At 43.2% G+C, this 20,782-nt stretch overlaps 1 protein-coding gene across 16 annotated transcripts in view; it reads right to left on the bottom strand.

Annotated features, from left to right (window-relative positions):
• The window catches only part of TTLL5 (tubulin tyrosine ligase like 5), a 235,835-nt gene that overhangs the window by 115,879 nt on the left and 99,174 nt on the right, over positions 1–20,782 (bottom strand). For 11 of the 16 annotated variants that reach the window (XR_005597950.1, XM_039536715.1, XM_039536717.1 and 8 more), the window contains 4 exons: positions 17,705–17,838; positions 17,123–17,233; positions 16,301–16,708; positions 13,092–13,282 (listed from right to left, as the gene is read on the bottom strand). Coding sequence is in view for 12 of the 16 variants with exons in the window: in XM_039536715.1 (XP_039392649.1) it covers positions 13,092–13,282; positions 16,301–16,708; positions 17,123–17,233; positions 17,705–17,838 (844 nt within the window). In the remaining 4 variants the exon portion in view is untranslated. Of the gene's footprint in view, positions 1–12,161; positions 12,457–13,091; positions 13,283–16,300; positions 16,709–17,122; positions 17,234–17,704; positions 17,839–20,782 lie in introns of those variants that run through there. The other 5 variants (XR_005597953.1, XR_005597952.1, XM_039536725.1 and 2 more) reach the window with 5 other exon arrangements.

The following is a 20,782-nucleotide window of genomic DNA, read 5'->3' on the forward strand; positions in this document are numbered from 1 at the left end:
GGAGCCGAAATAGGGAACTGGTGATTAGTTTGGAACTAAAGCAAAACTTTTGCCTGATTTCTATACTGAGCTGAATTCATACATGGACCTTATCAGGCTGGACACTTAAACCCAAGTGCTGCATTAGCCTGGTCCTACTGCTGGTTTCTGCATCAGTGCAGGTCTCCATTGGTACTGTCTAGGGAGTCCAGAGGGACCCCAGCAGACCATTCCTCCTGCTCAAGGAACCACTTGTATTCACTATAGCTCTCTTTGTGCACTTGCCCCAGCTTTCAGTGTGGATCATTTTAAATTAGGTCAGGAAGAAAAGGTGTTCTAGAAATAGAGCTGGGAGTCAGTTTAAAGAGTACAGCCTCTCATCACTCCACAACATGGCCTGCTCTAGTGCCTCCTCCAAGGACCCTCCTCAACCCCAAAGAGGGATTGAAAAGTCCTGCTGCCTTGGAGCGTGGCACCCAATGCCACAGAATTCTTTGGCAGCACTATACATCCTACAACCCCATGTCCTTTAAGAGCACACTAGTGAGATAACTTTCCCCTTTCAGACAGATTACTGTAGGGCAGGCACAGCCCAAAGTTCCTCTTCCTTGTGTCCAGGATCAGTCCCTTTAGTCTCTGGTGCCTCATAAGGAACAAGGTTACAGCACCATTTCCGGGCTCGGACAGAGGATCATTCCGCTAGCAAAATCAGAGGCTGTCAAATTTTACACCACCTCACCAGGGCTTCTTCTAGTCATACCAGGAAAGCTAAGACATTACCATACGGATGTGCTATTTGAAAGGCCACTGGACTTGACACTGCCACCTTTGCTAGTGGATTGTGAGTAAGGACAAATAGGCAAGCCCCATTCAATTCCCACTGGGGTTCTGTAGCACGGAGCATTGGGTAGCTGTTGTGCACCACTGGAGTTGACGGAATGACTCAGAATTCTCTTTGTGGAGTGCACATTCCCACACATCTTCTCATGGATGCCTCCTTCTCCAGCACAGATGAGCAGAGCTGGAATAGCTAGTGGCTGTAATTTAGGATCGAGAGGCAGCAGCAGAGTTGTAGTGAGGGGAGGATGCCTCAGCATTCACTAAGATAAGTTTTATGAACTAAGTTCCCAAGTTTTGCTTGGAATGTATTTTCCTGTAGAAGCTGACTGAAAAATTAAAATTAGTACTCAACAGTAATTATCCTGACAAGCCTCCAAACCACCCCACACTCAAGGATCTTCATAATTTTGCTGCTCCCTGCTTATCCATTCTTGTCACTTATTGTCACCAACAATGCTTCATCCACACATTTGTCTGCTTCTCAAATAAATGGTTCTGTGCTTTCTTCCACGCTGCCCCTTACATATGGCATGCCCTCTGTGAATCAACCTGTACAGCAACTAAACTGCCTCCTTCAAAACTCTCCCCAAGACCCTCCTCTGTAGTCTTGGCTATGAGATCAGCCAATTATATCTGAGGGGGGAGAGGGGTCACCTAATTTTCTTCATTTAAGAAAAAAAAGTACTTTTTGATGGTATGTCTCTTCCTCCACTCTTCATGAACTGTAAGCCATTTGGGGCAGTGACTGTCTTTGTATGTTTCGGTATGTCAGCTAGCACAATGGAGCCCCATTTTTGCTGGAGCCTCTGAGTGCTACTGTAATACAAATATTAATTATGATTAATAATTTATTCCACACTCCAGACCGGTGTGTTGCATTTTACAGAGATGCCACATGCATCTCTGTTCTAGGCCAAACCTGACTGAGTGGGTCCAACAATAGTGCTGGAGGAACTGGGAGCACTGGAGCCGGCCCGTCTGCCTTGCTTTCCTCCGTGTTTTGTGCTGCCAGAATATAACAGGCCTTCCCAATGTGGGAAACATTGCTGGATCTTAACTTGTCTCTTTTCTGGACAGCAAAAGGAAACCCCAAACCACCAACCTCTTATTAAACCCACAATTCACTGTTTGAATAGTGGGACAAAATACACCCACATTAAGGGCCCTTCGGAGAAACCACACAGTACACACTCACTACTCCAGGGTCACCTTCTCATGACCCAGGTCAGCTTTCTGGCCACACCCAACCAGTACAAACCCACTTCAAGACAGTTTCATTTCATGCACAGATTTGCATTTGCTGAGAAGACCAGCCAGAAGAAATGAGAACTGGGGCTAACAGGATGGGAGGTGTGAAATCTGTGTGCGCACCAAGGCTGATCTGGCCAAAGGCCTGTGACATTCCTTCCTGCTTGCTGAGCTTACCAGCTTACAGGATATACATATGCATACAGAGCACAAGTGTTCCAGTCTCCAGAAAATGTTCCAGACAAAGACCTGCCAGAGACATTCCTGGGAAACCTGACAAACTTAGAGATTTCTTTGTAGTGTCTCCAGCGTATGCATCCATTTAACAATAAAAAAAAAGTTAGTGCTGCCGCCGCGAATGGCTAAATTCGCCTTTTGCTTCTTCTCAGAGTTAGGCTCTCATTTAAGCACTCTACCGCAAAACTTCCCACTGGGAGTGATTTCGATGGGGCATGGATGTGTCAAATGATTGATGACCAGGGCACAATCTTCCTCAAACGTGAGTTCCTAGCTGCACAGCCTGCCCCATTTGGCAGCTTGGCAATTCTGCAGATTACAGGGGCCACTTCACCGTAACAAAAGCCTCTGCTTCCATTCCCTCTGGAGCCTCAGAGCAGTAGGAGGGGCACAATTCCTGTGCTGCAGAAAGCACACTGACATTTTCTCCTCCTACAGCCTCTGCTGAGACCCTTCACATTCTTACTGATTTGCACAAGTCATCACTGTCAGAAGTAACATCCATCTGTGAGAACAAGCAGTGTGTGAAGAACAGCTAAGGGGTGAGGAATAGTGGCCCTACAACGATGCAGAAGGAAAAAGCCACATACAGCAAACCAAATTGTTACAGAAAGGAAACAAAGCAGCTTGAGATGTCTAGGAGATAGGCTGAGCCACAGCAAGGAACTAAACACTGATGATAACCCTGCTGTACATGGATTTTTATTCCTGTCCTGAGTTTTGTGGTTTTAGTCTAATCTCTACTTAGCTGCCCGAACACACAGTTCGGGATCAGGATAGAAGGAGTTGAGCTGTGTATTCACACATGAGCTTTGCTTTGTGGCACGTTTAGACCATGTCTGCACTCGCAATCTTACAACTTCACAGCTATACTGATGCAGCTGTACTGCTGTATGATCTCCCATGTAGCTGCTTTTTGCCGACAGGAGAGAGCTCTCCCATCGACATAATTAAATCACCCGCAATGAGCGGTGGTAGCTATGTCAGCAGGAGAGCATCTCCCGCCAACATAGTGCTGTCCACATCTGTGCTTCTGTTGCTGTAACTTATGTCATTCAGAGGGGTGTTTTTTCACACCCTGAACAACATAGGTTATAGCGACAGAAGTGCTAGTGTAGACATAGCCTTAGCAAAGTACGGCTAAGGGGACTTCAAGCTGCACAGTAAGAGACAGACAGGCAGCATGGAAAGGAGCTGCATAGGATTGGGTTTGATCACCGATACCTAGTGGAAGGTCCTTATTCTAGGGTTCCTGTGGCAGACTATTCCTACAAGGTCACCCTGAGACACTGCATGATGGCCACCCAAAAGCCCCCCTCCCCGCCCCCCTAGGTTTAAGCAAACTTTTCTGGTTTCTGCTAAAATCCACTTTTTGTCCAAATGAAAAATGTAGAGCAAGAGAAATGCCACATTCTCCTGGAGATCTGTCAGCACGTTTGCAGGAGGCCTGGCTGCTGGACCTTGGGCACTGGCTGGCTGTATAGCGGAGAAGGAGACAGCTCATTCTAGCTCTCGCCTGGGTGGTCTGATGTTATCCCTATGATTAAACTCCTTGGCTGGAAGAGCTGGAGCTGTTCCTAACGATAGCTGGGTCCTGAAACCTCACACTTTCCTTCATAGAGAGGGGCAGTGCTCCCATCAGGTTTCCCCTCCTACTCCTCCCTGCAAAGCTGGGCCAATTCAACACATTCTTCTGTTCACTAACATTAATAACCACAAAGTGCTACAGTGTGGTTGATATCAGCAGCAGACCCCCGGCCCCTGTGATATGAGACCTCACACAGATCCAGTGCTTGAGGAGAGACTCTCTTTTTACCTTACAGCATATTTCAGAGAAAAAGGTGTACAGTACCCACAAAAAGAGGCATATACACATCCATGTGCCACCTGTCCCTGTGCACACCGGCAAAACACAATTATAACATGCTCCCTGCAGAAGCTCTGCCAAGCATGAAAACAAGCAGCCACCTTGTGCTGTAGATACATTTTATGAGTGGACTTCAGAAGTAACACACTGTAAAGAACATTGTTGTAACTAAGTCAGCAGGTAAAAAGGCCTGGATTACTGTTGCGAGGTCCTCATCTAACAGGGAAGGCCATAGCCATGGATGGGAAAAGAAGCTGTTTTGACTACTGCTTCTTGGCTTGGCCCTCTAGAAGCAGCAGAGGATCCAGTAAGACCTCTAGTTTATTAACCAAGTTACCAAAAAGTAGGAAAAACCTCTCACGGTGAAGGGGAGTATATTGATTCAGACATTTCTTCACACTGCATCCCCCAACACTGCTTCTAATTCATGTGTCATGAGCCTCAAACAGCTTTTTCATCCAGACCCCAAAATCAGCCAGGCAAACTGAGCAACTGAAGTGTCAGGACCCAGAGAAACAAAGATCTAGAGCTGTGTGTCAGCCTACTGACAGCACTGCAGCCCAAACCACTATACACATTCATCAAGATATGAACACAATCTTGTCCATCACCAGGAGCTCAACCAACAAAACCAGTATAGACTTAATGCCATGACTAGGCACTGAAAAGATTCAGGGAAACGCAAGAAATCCAGATATTGCTAGTATTACTTCACCACAATCATCTCAATAACCTTACACATAAAATAAAGATTATCTTGTCTAGAATGCAAAAAACATGGGAAAGGAGAAAGGGTCACAAAAGTGGGAGAAGCAGCAGAGCATGCAGATTCCTCATAGAGTTAAGGACTCACATTAGCATGGGAACATAAAAATTGCCAGATCAGTCCAGAGCAGCGGTCCAGCAAACCCAAGTATTCTTTCTGATCAATGCTTCAAAGGAAGGTACAAGAGACCCCATAGTGGACAATTGTGAAATAACCTGCTTAAAGGGGAAGTTTCTTTCTAATCTCTGTCTATCGGTGGTTGGCTTATGCCCCAAAAGCTGAGGGTCTATTCCTTATATAATTTTTGTTATCCTGTCTAATGTAACTGTGCCTGTTCTTATTGTATATAAGTATATCTGATACGGTTTTGAATCCTGTTAAGCTCTTGACCTGAATAATATCTTGTGGCAGTGCATTCCACAGGTTAAGCGCGTTCTGTGTAAATAAGTACTTTCTTTTATCGGTTTTAAATTGGTTGCCTTCCAATGTATTGAATGTTCCCTTGTTTTATCATGAGAAAGTGTAAATAAAGTTTACATGATTTATGTTCCCTATGCCATTCATTGTTCTGTATAGCTCCATCATGTCCCCTCTAACACATCTCCTCCCTAAACTAAAAGTCTTAATCTTTTCAATCTCTCTTTATACAGAAATCTTTCCCTGCCTCTAATCGTTTCAATCACCCATCTCTGAATCCCTTCTATTTTTGCTATATCCTGTTTCAGATACAGTGACCAGAACTGAACACAGTATTCCAGGTGAGGGCATATCGTTGTTTTTTGTTTAATAGCATATTATTTTCTATCCCATTCTTTATACTGTACATCCTAATCTTTTGTTTTCTCTCGACTTCTTGCACAGCAGATGAGCAGTCCAGAATGAAACTCAAGTCTTTTTCCTTAGTGATTACATTTAATTTAGATCCCTCTAATATGAGTAGTTATATTTATTCCTTAAAATTTGCATTACTTATTTGCTCGTCAGTTGTGTTACCTAGTCACCCAGCATCAAGTCTCTCAGTTTTTTCTAATCTTCACTAATGTAAGCACCATCTGTAAATTTTGCCATTTCATGCCCTCCCTCCCTTTTTTTCCAAATAATTAACAACTTTAAACACCACTTCCAATGTTTTACTCCCATTAGTCTTTTGTCATGTTAAAAATTGGTCAGTTATTCCTACCCTTTGTTTCCTGTCTCAGCCAGTTTCAAATCCACAATAGAACATTACCTCTCAGTCCGTGACTAGTTGCCTCTTTTAAAGGACTTTGTCAAAGGCTTTTTGAAAGTCCAAATAGTATTAACCAGTTCTCTTTTATTTACTATTTTGCTAATGAGCTCAAAGAATTCTAATAAATCAGACACAGAGTTTTTTGTCCCTATCTACAATGTGAATTGTAAACCTCTTGGTGGTTTACAATTCACATTTTAAATTATTTCAACCAATATATCTGATACTGAAGAAAGGCTCACCAAGAATATCCTTTGGCCTTTTAAAAAAAATAATGACATGCGTTATCCTCTGGTACAGTAACTGACTTTAATAAGAGAGAGTGCAAGTTTTTGTTAGCCGCTCGGTCACTTCATTTTTACATTCTTTCAGAATTCTTGGAGGAAAGCCATCCAGTCGAGGGGACTACCTGCTCTTTATCAGGTTATTTCATTCCTTCCTCTTTTGACACCTCAGTCTGATGGTACCTCAACTTCATTATCTGAAAAGAATAATTCCGGGGTAGGTGTCTTCCCAACATCCTCTGTGGTGAAGTCTGATGCAAATCCACTTCTCTGCAATGCCCTTATTCTCCTTAAATTATTTTTCTCTCTGGTAGTCCAGAGCTGGGACACACTGATTTTCTCAGGTTTCCTGCTTCTGATAAACTCAAAAATGTCTTGCTTATATTTGCATCCCTTTAGCTATCAGCTCTTAAAATTTCCTGTTGAACCTTGCCATTTCAGCAGCCAGTTGGTTTAATAGTTACAAGAAATTTAAGCATCTCGGTACAGAGGGTGGAACATAAAAGAGTAAGTAAAGAAATGTTAACTGGATGTTCTGGGGCAAGGGAAAAGTGCAGATAGGAACACCAGGGATTAGAGACAGTAAAAGATCTTTAAAAGACAATGCTGCAAGCTAGAAGTTGAGCATATGTAGTTCACTAATCTCATCACAATACCCATTTTTTCCCAAGTCCCCAGACAATTTAATGCACAGGACAGTCTTACTGAATGATGCAGTGAAGTATATTTAATGAAGGGTATATCGCTGCCAAACATGAAGCAAAGCCCTTCTCTTTCCCTGACATGGAGGGACTTCAGTCTGTAACAAGCAAGTTTACTTTCTGCACATCTAACACCCCCCTCACCCCCAAAATAAAAAAAAAAAGGCTTTTACCTTTTAAAAAATGATCTCTCCTGTGGCATAGGTTTCTAATGGTATTAAGCATAAAAATTCTTCCTTGAAAATTTCACCATCATCAAATCTAACAAACAATAGCTGGACAGTGTCACTTAAATCACTTGATTCATCCACTGCAAGAGACATGTATTTGCCATTTTTTAAATCAGAAAACAGTGCTGACAAACAATCCTTGTAAATTACCTCCAATCTTTGCACCGTGGTGGAATCAGACAGGAGAACTTGCTTATCATGGTTCACATCACCCTTGCTTTTATCTCTGGAAAAAGCTCCACTAGCATTTCCAACATGCACTCCTTCACAAGCTCGGCATCAAGGAAAGGCTTTTTCTTTTTAGCTAGTACCAACATTATCCAGAGAGAAGCAGTTGTTGCTTTATCTTGTACAATCGATGAAGTAGTGAGAATATTTGAAGTGTGATATGAAGACTTCAGATTTGAAATTCTGTCATGTCTTGCAACACTGCTGGGAGGATAGGCCTCATTGAAGTTACTGTGTTTGACTCAAAGTTGTGCCTCACGTTGATGACTTTACAGATGCATACAGTGGTTTAGAATATTAAACACAAGGGTTTTGCGTTTAAATAAGGTGGCATAATAAAAAGAAAATTTGTTGCCAGTTTGGGTTAAGAGCTCAGTTTTCACTGTTGACTTTGCGACATTTACTCTTACACATTGATTTTTCATTCCATTTCCATCACTAATGAAAAAAAGGGTGGCATTCTAGCTCAATCAGAGCCGGTGCTATTATGAGAACTTATGATCCAGTAAGCAGGGCATAATTTGTGCCAGGACTTGCCAGGGCTGAACCCTGGCACCTCTAGGCTTGGCAGTTCATAGCCCTGGTACCTCTGGGCTCTTGACCAGCAGCCACTGGTCTCCGGATGTCCAGCTCTGAAGGCAGGGCCACCTTCAGAAGCAGCGTAGAAGTAAGAGTGGCCATGCCATATCATGCCACCCTTACTTCTGTGCTGCCTTCAGAGCTGGGCACCCAACCAGCAGCTGCCGCTCTCCAGCTGGCCAGCCAGTGCTTAATTTGTGCCAGGGCTGAGCCTCAGCATCTCTTTCATTACAAATTAATCACTGCCAGTAAGTTACTTACTAAGGAAGTCATAGGCAAATGATAGGGAGCACACCACTGTTCGTGAATTTAATTATAAACTTCTTTTAAGGTGAGCTGATTGGCCACTCAGAAAGCCTTGGCAGGCCACGTTTGGCTTGCAGGCCACCTATTGAGAATTACTAGCCTAAAGCAACAAATAATGAATTAACGATGATGAAATCCAAATCGCAAATCCCTGGCGTACTGGCCAGCCTCTTCACAACTAAGCTGCATGGGCTCCAAGCCTGTGGAAGTGACTTCAAACAATTTTATTAATAAAATAAGTAATATTCTTATCCAGGTACCTTCTATGTAACATGCCCTTTTAGAATGTTCCTACTTCACCCACGTCCCATTGGGCTTTGCAGTTATGTTCTGATTCCTCCAAACCACCACCTTTCAAGGTATTTCTCATACATTTCTAGGTTGAGAAGATTGCGTATGTCTTAAGTGCAGCCTTCAACTACCCAGGCACTCAAGAGGTAGGACGTCTCTAGATGGGGACAGGCACAGAACTGAGAAGTTGCCCCTTGCAGCAGCTGGAGAGGAAGAGTTGAGTTCATCTGCGGTCTCCCTGCTTGGGCTTTTCTGCCTTGGCATTCTATAGCTCAAGGTACTGCTGGCTGGGCAATACCAGGAGATCTCTGAAGCCTCTCTTGAGAGGATGCCTAGCAATACATGCCACCAGGCTGCACTCCAGTCATTCACCCTTATATCACCAAAGACAAGTATCCAAGTGTTTATACTCTGGTCACCCTTCCCCTCTCCCTAGAGTGAGAGAGCCCAGGCACTGGGCTGAATTTCCTTTCTTATCCCAAATTGTGAACATCTATTTCAGCTTTGTCTTTGGCATTACCTCACACCTCTACACATAGATCTGTGTCGGGGTTGTCAACGTTCAGTCACAGAGTTCTAAAACACAAACCATGGCCATATTAATCTTCAATACAGAAGCAAAGCTTTTAGAAACTGTATATCCCAAAATACATTGTCCCAGTTGTTCAGGTCAAAATGGAGCATTGCATGCTGAAACCTGTCATCTCTGAAGACTGTATTTCCATATAAAAAATGAGGAACTGCAATCAGCAGGAAAGTGAGAGAAGGTCTGGGATCCTAACTAATTGTAGTGTGGCCTTCAAATGAGGTCCTCCCACCCAGTCTGAGTTTCCTTCTATAGAGGACCCTGGAACCATCCTAAACCTAACCCATCTATGAGTACATAACTTGGGAGACCCTGGAAGCATGAAAGCAACACTAGCCACTCTCCTTATACAAACAACATATTTCCAGACTTACAACTGCCTTTTACAAAATACTGGAATGCTCTCAGATTCAATCATTCATGTCTGCTGCCTGGCTCTCCCTTGCTGTCCCTACTGATTATGGGGATAGAAGCATTTCCTTCAAACCAGTTCTCTCATCTTCCTCCCCATTCCCAATTCAGTCAGTCATAACATAAAAATGTGTGTGTACTCTGCATCACAATTAGTTACCAGGAAAGCATTTAGGCCTTTGTAAGATGATGAAAGCTATTACTATCTCCATGCAAATTTGTCTCAGCAGCAGTGATGGAAAAGGGAAGCCAGATAAAGCCACGAGAATCCCATCAGCCATTTGTAAATAGTGCCAAAGGGCAGCTGGAGCTCTCTATGCAAAGACTAGGAGACACTAACAAGTAGACCTGTGTGCGAATCAGATTTTTCACTTCAGGGAAAACTTCACGATTTTGAAATTTCTTCCATTCCAAACAGTGGGGCTGGGGGGGATAGGGGGGAATGGTTTCAGGTCAATCAAAACATTGTGTTTCAAAATTAGACTAAAATATTTAAATTTTGTTGACTTTTTCAGTATATATTTTATAATATAAAACAACTGAAACAAAGTAATTTCAAAATAGAAAATCAAAATAATCTGCTCCAAAAATGCTGAAATGAAACATTTCAATCTCATCAAAACCTTTTTTTTCAATTTTCATTTAGAAACAATTTTTTGTCAAAGGCAATGTATTTCCATGACACGTTTTACTTTTGATGAAACAGCACTGTCAGACAGAAAAAATGTTCCACCAGAAAATTTCTGAACAATTCTACTGACAAGCTTTTGAAATAAAAGAAAAGTCTATATTCTATTCCAAGTATATTTAGAGTTGGTGCAAAGTGCCAGATTGATAGTTTTGGGGATTGAACACTATGGGCAGCAGCAATTCAAGCTTCTCTCATCGTTCCCTCCAATATCAATGTCAATCCAGATTTAGAGGGATTATCTTCTCTAGGGGCAAGATATCAGTTCAGGTTCCATGACTGACTCAGTCCTTGTCTTCTCCATTGAGTCTGTCAACAAGAGGGCCAAATTCTAAAGGGGTTTTGGTAGCATGGCTATCTGTCCATTAGGGACCAACTAAGACCATCAATGAACTTCATGCAAGGGTCAGTGAACAGCTGTCAGATTTAATCAGAGCTACTAGGACTGAACTGGGACCATTAGCCTAGAGGCAGAAGAGACCATAATCTATTCAACCCCTCGGAGTCAGCCAGGTGCCTAAAAGTTTTTTTAAATGCTAAAACAAAATAAGTCACATCTATCCCAGTGCTAGGCTTCACGACAGACATTCAAAAACACCCAATAAAACAATAAAATAAAAACAGGAACAGCAGTATATACAACTCACTAGAACAAACAGCTAATCATCAGAAAACATAGCAAAACGTCTCCATCCAGAACCCACCTCAGCTATCTCCAAATATCCTTTCAAGTAGATGGGCTTTGCAGTGTTCCTGATAGTCAGCTGATTTGGACTATTTGGTACCAGGTGCGGGATGGGAAAGTGTTATTTCCAAAGTGGAGGATCCAACTTGGAAAAAACACACTGATAGCAGCTCATCTCCTATTAACTGAGGGAGATCTAGCTTGTGTGTCTCAGCTGACTACAAGTGCAGCAGGTATTTCATGGGGAGAGGTAGTCTCTCATGTAGGTAGAGTTCAGGTTATTTAGGACACTGTAACTCAAAACCAGCCCCTTAAAACACTAGCTGGAAAGCCAAAGGCAGCTAGCACAGATCATGAAGTACAATGTCATATGTTCCTGGAAAGATGTCCTTTTTAGCAAAAGGGCTGCCGCATTCTACACTAGCTTGAATTTCAAAATGGAGTTAGGATTTGAATGGAATATGTTTTATCAAAACTCCATTAACCTGCCACGTGTTCTGTCTAGACTTCCAGTGCTATCATACTGTTTGTCCAGGCATTTCTACAGAAACAGACACCTTCTGCTGTGCTCATCGGTCTGATATTGTTTTTTGATTCCCATATGATGCTGTTACGCAGGGTCATCTACACCCAAAGCTCGTGGTAACTACTCTTTACCAGGGCCAGCTTTAGCAAGTGCAGAGCCCGATTTGTACTCACCCGGCGACGCTCCGTGTCTTTGGCGGCACTCAAGGACCCTGAAGGGCCTGCCGCCAAAATGCCACTGAACACCCGCCGGAGTGCCGCCAGGTGAGTAAAAATTAAAAAGGCGCTGGCCCGGGGCCCTCTTAGGCACATGGGCCCGATTCTGGGGCAAATCGGCCTAAAGCCGGCCCTGCTCTTTACGAGGCACTGTCAGGAAATAAATCAATGGTAGTATAGCACATCCATCTGATAGATGTTGGCACAAGCAGTACAACACAAGAGTGCTTTCACTTAAAGTCTTTACTTTATTTAGTCTCAAGCACATGCAAATGAAACAGGTTATAGAGCACCCCAAATTAATAGGTACCCCAAAGGTCTGGAGTAGTCTTAAGTGGTCAATAGCCTTTTGATGGCCAGTCTTCCATCTGCCGCTGGGGACCTTAAGATGGATTCACACCAGAGTTCACTTGACCCAACCCTCTTTCCCCTTATTATGCTCAAAGTATCACATAGCTTGTCAATCACCAATAGCCACTGAGCAAGCAATTTGTTAAGCAAGACGTTTCAAGCCATTAGTTATACAGATGTGCTTTTGCAGAGTCTGCAGTCTCATGGGCCCTAACAAAAAAACACCAGAAATCAAATATAAACAAACTTCCTGTCTTTCAGAACTGCATGCTTCACAGTTTAAAAGAAAGCCCAACAGGATGGTGCAGAGTCATGCTCAATTCTCATGGCCTAGTTATGCTAAGACTGCTACAAAGGCCTTACAGCTGCTCTTGGCAATAAGCATAATAATTGATAGTCCAGTTACTGGCAGTGGCCTAGGCACTTTGCTGGGCTGTTAAAATCTCCCCTTATAATGCCATAGTCCAGCATTTGACAAGTCAATGGAGGAATGAGGCAGCTGACTTTAAGGGAGTAAAAAAACGAGAAATAAGATTTGGGAAAGACCTACTTCCTCATCGATCTTCTCCACTAACAGCTGGGGCAGATTTCTTCCTTAGAATGTATTTTTTAGTACTTTGTCCAGTCTAACCATTTGAGCAACAGGGCTTCAAGCACTTCCCTATGCAATTTAACTATAATCTAGGAGAGCTTTAGTCCCTAATCCCACAGCAGCAAAAGGGAAGGAAATCCACTTTCATGAGATTCTCTCTTCCCAGAACAGTCTGTCCCAGTCCTTGGCTCTGACTTAGGAGAATGTGCCCATCTTTTCTATTGTCACCAGGGAAACCTTACTGCCCACATACCTGCTGTGTAAGGAGGCTGATGTGGCTGGGTGGGGAATATTGCCTGGTTGCTTGCTTTTCCGCCAGCCGCTGCAGCTCTGCTGCTACAATACTGTGGTTGTAGCGTCTGCTATGGGAAGAGCTGTTTTCTGCATCCTTGTGCACCCTGGCTGAGCCCACGCGCTGCCCACTTGGACTGCGACGGCACGAACCTGCCAAACACACAGTTTTCATCCACTTAGAAAAGTAAAGCAATGTTTTGGGCTCCAGAGAGCTCCTCATGCCCTCTGAGGAAGGAGCTAAGACACTGAATTAAATAGGAGAGACTTGTACATTTGCAACAATAGAAATAAAAGCCGGTAGGAAACTTCTGCAACAGGCTCCATTGTGCACATCTGAGCTTCTCCACACCAAGACTGAACCCTCATTCACCTCAGGATAGAGCTGCTAATGGCACCCAGTTCCAATGGGCATTGGCTGTCTGTGCTCACATATTAATTATCTGTATTAGAGCAGTGACTGGAATTGAAGCAGCCGAGGTGTGGGGATTTGAAAGACAGAAGATATTTTTGCACTCATCCTAGAAAGTGAGGGGATGTTTGGAAGCCAAGTGTGTAGAGGGAAGTTGCCTCTGAAGAAACATACTTCTTTCTTATGTTAGTTGGACCTAAAACAATTTAAAGCATGGACACTTGGCTCCCTATTCAAAGAGGATCAGTAACAGGTTGAACACAGACATCACAACCTTCTTATGAAGAACAAAATCAATATAGAAAAATAATTAGAAGACATTCATAGACTGAAATCTGGTTGGAGGGTCATAAACAGAAGGTTATGATAGACAGCAAAGCAATGAGGCGGGGAGGTGTCTTGGCAGGTAGATAGTGTTAGATCTGGATTTAATATTTTCATTAATGATTGGGAAGATGGGAATATTGATGAGATTCATAGGTGAATTAGGAGAAGCTGTAAACACCAATGAGGACAAAGAAATAAAATGACGGGGCCTAGAGAGATCAGAAACATGGGCAGGAAGTAACAAAATGAGATTATATTTGAAAAAGATGCAGGTAATACATCTGGGAAGATAACACAGAAGCCAGATACTCTATGGGAGGAAGAAAAACTTATAAAGCAGGAACAGATGAGAGAGAGTGGGCAGCAAATTGAAAAGGAGTGTGTAATGTGATACGGTTGTAAAAAAAAAAAGTCAGTACAGTTTGCAGCTGCACAAACAGTGGCATCACGTCACAGATCAGAGAATTATGGTCTTTCCCTTCTTTAATATGATCTGACCTGTGACACTACATCATTTCTAGAAAGCTGCTGACAAATTGGTGAGAATTTAGAGAATAGCTACAAAAATTATCAGGGAGCTTGAGAGACTGGGTTATGAGGAAAGATAACAGAAGCGGGACATGATAACTGTCTTCAAGAACTTAATGTCTGTGAATACCAGGAGAGGAGAGGAATTATTTAGAGAAAGGTAAAACAAAGTAAAACTAAGAGCAATGGGATGAATTTAAAAGGGTACATTTTTGGCTGAATTGTCGGGAAACCTTTCCTGGAAGTGAGTCTCTCAAATCACCTCTGATGGCAAATGGGAGAAGAAGCCCCAGCACTAGGAACTTTTAAAACTAGACCAGACAAAATAGTGGTAAATGCATAGTAGGAAATAATCTGCTTTGGCTCCTTGGAAGGCACCTAATCAGACTTTATCAGCTCTGGTTTCTAGGCTTCTCTGAATTCCAGAAAGTGGATCATTCAGACACTTGCATTTAGTTTCAGGATTCCAGAGGCAGCAGGCATACTCCTGATCCTCTCTACGAGACACCTCTAGCAGGCATTATACCCAGGATGGCCTCACCAAAAGAGCATGGAAGCTGCCTATGGGATGAAAGGCATGTTTGGTATTTTTCATACAAAAGCTACAATGACTTTGCTTAAAAGCAAATGGATCCCTTTAAATAAGCTACTGAGCAGCTGCATCAGGTTTATTTTAATGCCAGAAAGCTCACCACATTATATAAAGCAGTCTCAGTGAACATGTGACAGAGTTTGTTGTCCACTTCAAACCCAGATCTGCAGAGGGAAACCCAACTCACAGTTAAAGCTTGTATACATGGGCACACTCAGGAACATTGATCTGAACTGAGAAAAGCTGTGAATTTAAAGTGGATTAGTTAAACTGCATTAAACCCCTGTGTTAATACACTCATTCAGACATAAAGGGGCCTTAATTTACTTACTAAGCAAATATGTAAAGAACATATGGCATTTTCCTCAAGAGTAGGGGTGGTAGCGTGGATGTGCTGACCAATTTTCAATATAGGTTACATTCTGCCTCCCTAAACCTCTGCCTCCATCAGTTTCTGATGGATACACTTTATTTTTCTCTTCAGCTATCTTATTCTGTTCGGTAGCATTGCTCAATCTCTTTCCACCCTAGAGATATCTGTGCTTCAATATAGAATGAAAAATCCCTACATGTAATTTGTAAGATGTTTTGAGGTATGCCAAGATGAAAGGGCCTAGGGAAATATGAAGTTATGTTGTTATTAACATTCTCTTAAACACTGCCCCATTCAGATTTTACTTGGAGGCCTTGACCATTCTCTGAACCTGCGACTAACTGCCACTTCTACTGGATGAGTCTCCTGCAGATCAAATAGGAATCCCCAGCAACAAGAACCCTGCATAGCCCCATAGAGGACTTTTATATTACTGAAACTGCCCTGAAACTGTTAATACCATATCATCATGTATCAATGCTGTGTCAGTTGTGCAGTTGAGCACAACTACCCCTTCTCACATACATCATTTCCCACCTCTGCCATTCAGGCGAGACCCTTTCATTCCAAGCTGAATGAACTAGTTCAATTCTCCATTTATCAGCACAGAAAGCAGGAATTATTAGTAGGGAGAGGCTGTTTTATCCCAAAAAGGAATTTAGTGCTGATGAAAGGAGCTAGATTCACAACCCTGAAAATTAAACATTTCTGGCTATCACAGAGCAGGTAAAGGCTATGTACACTTTGCCCTGACCAAGAAGCCTCTACTCTACTCTTCATGGCAACTGGATTAGCAAATTTGAGATTGATCACCATAGGGACAGAAGCCCAGCTTGGACAGTATGAAGAATTCTTCAATTCTAGGAGGAACCTTGACTGACAAAAGATGGGATTTACCCAATGACATGTTCACACATCCTGACTGCCCAGCACACTCACCTGCTTTAGCAGAGGATGGTCGGGACAGTCTTTGGCTGTAGATCTGAGTAGCACTTTGAAATGATGAGAAGGGCCCAATGGTGTAGCTGCCAGACCGACAACGATGCAACCCTGCATGGTTAGACGTCTGGTGGGACACTGGGTTTGTGGAGACAGACCAGTTGTCAGGGATTGTACTCTGGCTCTGGAAAGAAGGTGGGGAGGGTGGGGACTGAGTCAGTTTGGGACCAGCTAGAGAAGCCAGGGAGGAGTGGTGACCAGGCACCTGTGTGTTTTTAGAGGCTGTGGCATGAGATGACAACTGGGAACTGATGCTTCTCTGGAGCGTGGCACCAGGAACAGAGGAGGAAGCACGAGGGTGGTTGCACTGGAGTAATTTTGCCTCATCTTCTGTGAAAGACAGGGGCCCTGTTAAAACAATACAAACAAGCCAATCAGAATGTTTCATAAGTTAAACAGCTTTCCAGAACCCCAAAGACAACAGCAATGTGGTCAAGGGGCCTGTGCTTATTGGCCTGATGAAGCCAAGAAAAAACTCAACCACCAGCAAGGGCTGGCAAGAACCAAGCTCTGATTCAGACATATCCTTTCTCCAGGCTCAAAATATCTTGCAGAGCCCTTTTACCGCAAAAGACAGATTATTTCTTCTCCCAGTAATCTTCCCCCAGAGTTGGGACTGGGATTCTCTCAGCTTTTTCTGCATCTAGATTCTGACCACCGTAGTTTCTCAAGATAGTTCTAAATCTACTAAGCAAGTGTGGTTTCTACCTCAGTCATTTGCTAGAAAGCTAACTCTGCCCTGATTTGGGTGGGTTCACTTACGGGATTGCCTGGCTTCTTTGGGCTTGTCTCTCAGTTCTCCTTCTCCACTTGAGTCTGCCACCGAATGTTGGGGCTTATTCCTTTTCACTTGTTCCACCATCTCAGGAAGATCTTAAATGAGTTTTGAAAGTCAGGAAGCAGAACAGTTTAACCTACTTTTTTCATGAGAAATGGACTGCAGGGTTTCAATATTGCAGAGACGCTGGATTCTTCCCAATATTTATTGTGGCCTACCCCCCCTCCCCTTTTCTAACATCACTGTCTGTTGCCTTGATTCATAGCATTAGCTAATGCAGACCGCAAAATAGAAACCTACCCTTTCCTTATGCTGGGATCACTAATCACTCAGCTATCAGACCCACCCTCTCTGGGCTCTGCACCCTTACCCTGTGCAAGGACACCCTATCACGACTGTGTCACACTCATCACCCCCAGGCTCCCCATATCTTTACTGGGCTTTCTACTTAGACCTAGATAATGCCCCTTGGGGATTTTACATTCTCCTCAACTCTATACTGGGTCACCATAGCCAACCCTTGTTTCTTATAAGCTCTCTGTCTCAGTACTGCACAATACACTTACCTCCTTGGGCCCTGCTTTCTGACTGGTTGATGCTGCTGCTAGGCTTCGTGGTCCTGGGGTTTGTTCCCAGAAAGACACTTGCTGACTTATTCTTGTGTGTGTAAAATGTCAGCACCTCCTCCAGGTCACTCTCACTGAGACAGAGAGAGAAAGAAAGGGCCTAAGTGAGGATTCCAGGAGCTTCTGCCATTGCATGACAGTCACAAAGGAAACAGATCATGAGGCTGAAGAGGAACAAGCCAGAGAAATTATTGGTCTCCTCAGCCTTCCAGGGAAGGAATGCCTGGAACTGGAACATGCTCTGGTCTGTATTGTGAAGGAGAACAGCTCAGAAGAACTCCCAGGTGCCACTCACAGTATGTGGGAGGGAAAATTCAGGGACTTCAGGAACCTCCCAAGGCTAAACAGAGAGCCAAAGCAAACCTTATATACTATTTTGGGGAGTTCTGTTTGATAGGAGGGGTGCAGCGGTCATCAGCAAGACTCCACAAGTGCTCGCTCAGGTCCTCATCAAACCTAGGGCCATGAACACTGTAACAGAATCCAGCATGGCCTCTGTTTTATATTCATCATTAATGGCTTCATCCCAAGAGTAAGGGGAGGGCCTAGTAATTAACCAATGCCACAGAGTCAGTAAGGGGAGCAGTCAACATTTTTGTGGGTCCCACAAAAATATTTCACATTTCTTTTTATCATTTTCTTGGTTACAGAATTACATAGTAAAATCCTACCCCAATGTCTTAGGCCTCTGTCACGTCTAGGACAAGTGCCAGTCACTCAGCTTTCAATTCATAGCAATTTTGAGCTGTATTTCTAGTATCATGAATAGCTGTTTTCCTTTCCTTTCCTGCTCTTTGATGCTGCTTTAGCATCATCTCGTGATCATGTAGTATGGTGGAGGCCAAAAGCAACCCTGTATTCAAACCTGACACATTATTGTAAGAATTTTTGTACAAAATATACCTTGTGAGGTATCATTTGAAAACTAGCAACTTGCTGGTGAATAATATCATGCTGAAACGTGTGTAGGAACACTATATATACAGTTACGAACACAAGCTAAAATTATGACTGCAATGTATTTACCAGACACATCTGAGGAAGGGGTAAACCTGTTCCTAAAAGACAAAGGACAAGCTAATGCATCTAGCCAGGTGTCAAAGTTGATTGGCAATCACCTGTCAAGTGGCCATTCTTTGGCAACCAAGTGGGGCAGGAACAGATTGATCTGCATTTTTAGCAAGCGACAACATGGAACCTCTTTCACCAGGAGATTCCATATCTCTGTCCTCACAGCAGGAAGGAACTTTATCTAGGTATAACCCTCAAAAAATGCATTTCAAAGGGTGACTGGACTATAAAAGGGAGGGACAAAACCACCCCAGGATCGCTCTTTCTTTCTCTCTCTTTCTTTCACCTAAGACGACAAGGGAACCAGGCCTTTGACTTCTGAAAGGGATGATCCTCTTTTGGAATTTTGGTCAGAAATGTTGCTGGGAGCATATGGCAAGGATTTTACCCTGAACCAAATCCAGATTGTTAAATTTTAGCTACTAGAAAGCATTTTATCTTTATTTCTCTTGTAACCATTTCTGACTTTAATACTTTGTATTTGTATTCCCTTAAAAATCTCTCTCTTTGTAGTTAAATAAACTTGTTTTATTTTTTAATCAAAACTAATCTAGTACTGTGTATAAACTGAACTGTTTGGGTACCGGTAACTCCAGTTAAAGTGGTAAACTGTTGCACATTGACCCCTTACAGGGGCAACAGACCTCTAACATCTGAGCTTCCCAGGAGAGGACTGGACAATGCAGAACACATGTTTTGGGGAAATTTTGGGACTGTGAATGTGTTGGGGTCACCCTGCAGGTAGTAATCAAGGCTGCTGGAAGCCAGAGTGTGACTGGTGGGTTGCTAACAGGCTGCTGGGGTCAGAGTTGTTGGACCAGGGCTATAGCTATATACAGCCACTCAGGATGTGACCTGCATGCTGTTTGGCTCTTTGTGAGCAGTCCAGGTTGGGACATACAACAGCAAAGCACTGTGTGGCACCGAAGATTTCAGGGCAGACAGTGACAAATCCTCACTGGTCTGGATTGTACCCAGAATGTGACAACTGCACACAGGGTAAGCAAGCCAGCAGAGGGTTACTGCCAGCAACAGTCACAACATATGACAGTCCAGCAAGGTAAAGTAAATTAATTGCCAGCAGTCACAATTCTGCAAGATACCCTTTGCATATTCGCACTTACAGGATGTGCCTCTGGTGCCCCGGAGCCTTGGCGAAAGCAGCACCTATTCAGACAAGTCTTTCAACCTTCGGGGCACACTGCAAAGCTCATTTTTTTCCTCTCAGGCATTTGAAGGGTTGGAATATGTAATGGTGAGGAACTGTTGGATGGAAGGGTTATTTAAACTTTTGGGTTGCCTGGTTTGTTGGTGGTGGGTTACAGTGAGTTGTACTGAAGAATTATAGCTGGATATTAATTTTGTTGTATTTTTAAGTTGTGTCAAGGGTGTCAAAAGCCTATGAGTAGGCACTCTCTGAGCATGCCTATACATTTAAATAAAACAAATACATACATAAATAAAGGACCACATCATGGCACCAAGTTTATGAAGGGGCAGTTGGATAAACTCTGGTTATCAAGCAGTAACTCTTAGATTCGATCTTCTCCAGGGTCTCTCAGATTATACTGTAGAACAAGCACTCATTATCAAAAGGGATGGCTTGAGCTGCTGGAAACAGACCAGATGATTTAAACCAGAAGTACCCATGCTCAGTAATGTCCGACACCATAGTTTTCAGATGTACCTGATGCATTCTATGAAGCAGAGAGAACATGTCTAGAAACTTCAACTCTCAGCAGCAATGTCTTTTGCTACCTTCTTTTATATCTCACGCAGATGGTCCCAGCAAAAGAAGTGTTCAGTTCCAAGCTGGAGATAATATCTGGCCACAATGGCCTGGTAACTGCAACATGGACTCCCAATATTCCTAAAGAGTACACATTTCTGCCCAAGAGTACACATTTCAGACTGCAGACTGACCAACTCCAGAGTCAGTCTTTTTAC

This window comes from Mauremys reevesii, linkage group 4 (genome assembly GCF_016161935.1).
Source record: "Mauremys reevesii isolate NIE-2019 linkage group 4, ASM1616193v1, whole genome shotgun sequence".
In the NCBI taxonomy this organism is placed as follows: domain Eukaryota; kingdom Metazoa; phylum Chordata; order Testudines; family Geoemydidae; genus Mauremys; species Mauremys reevesii.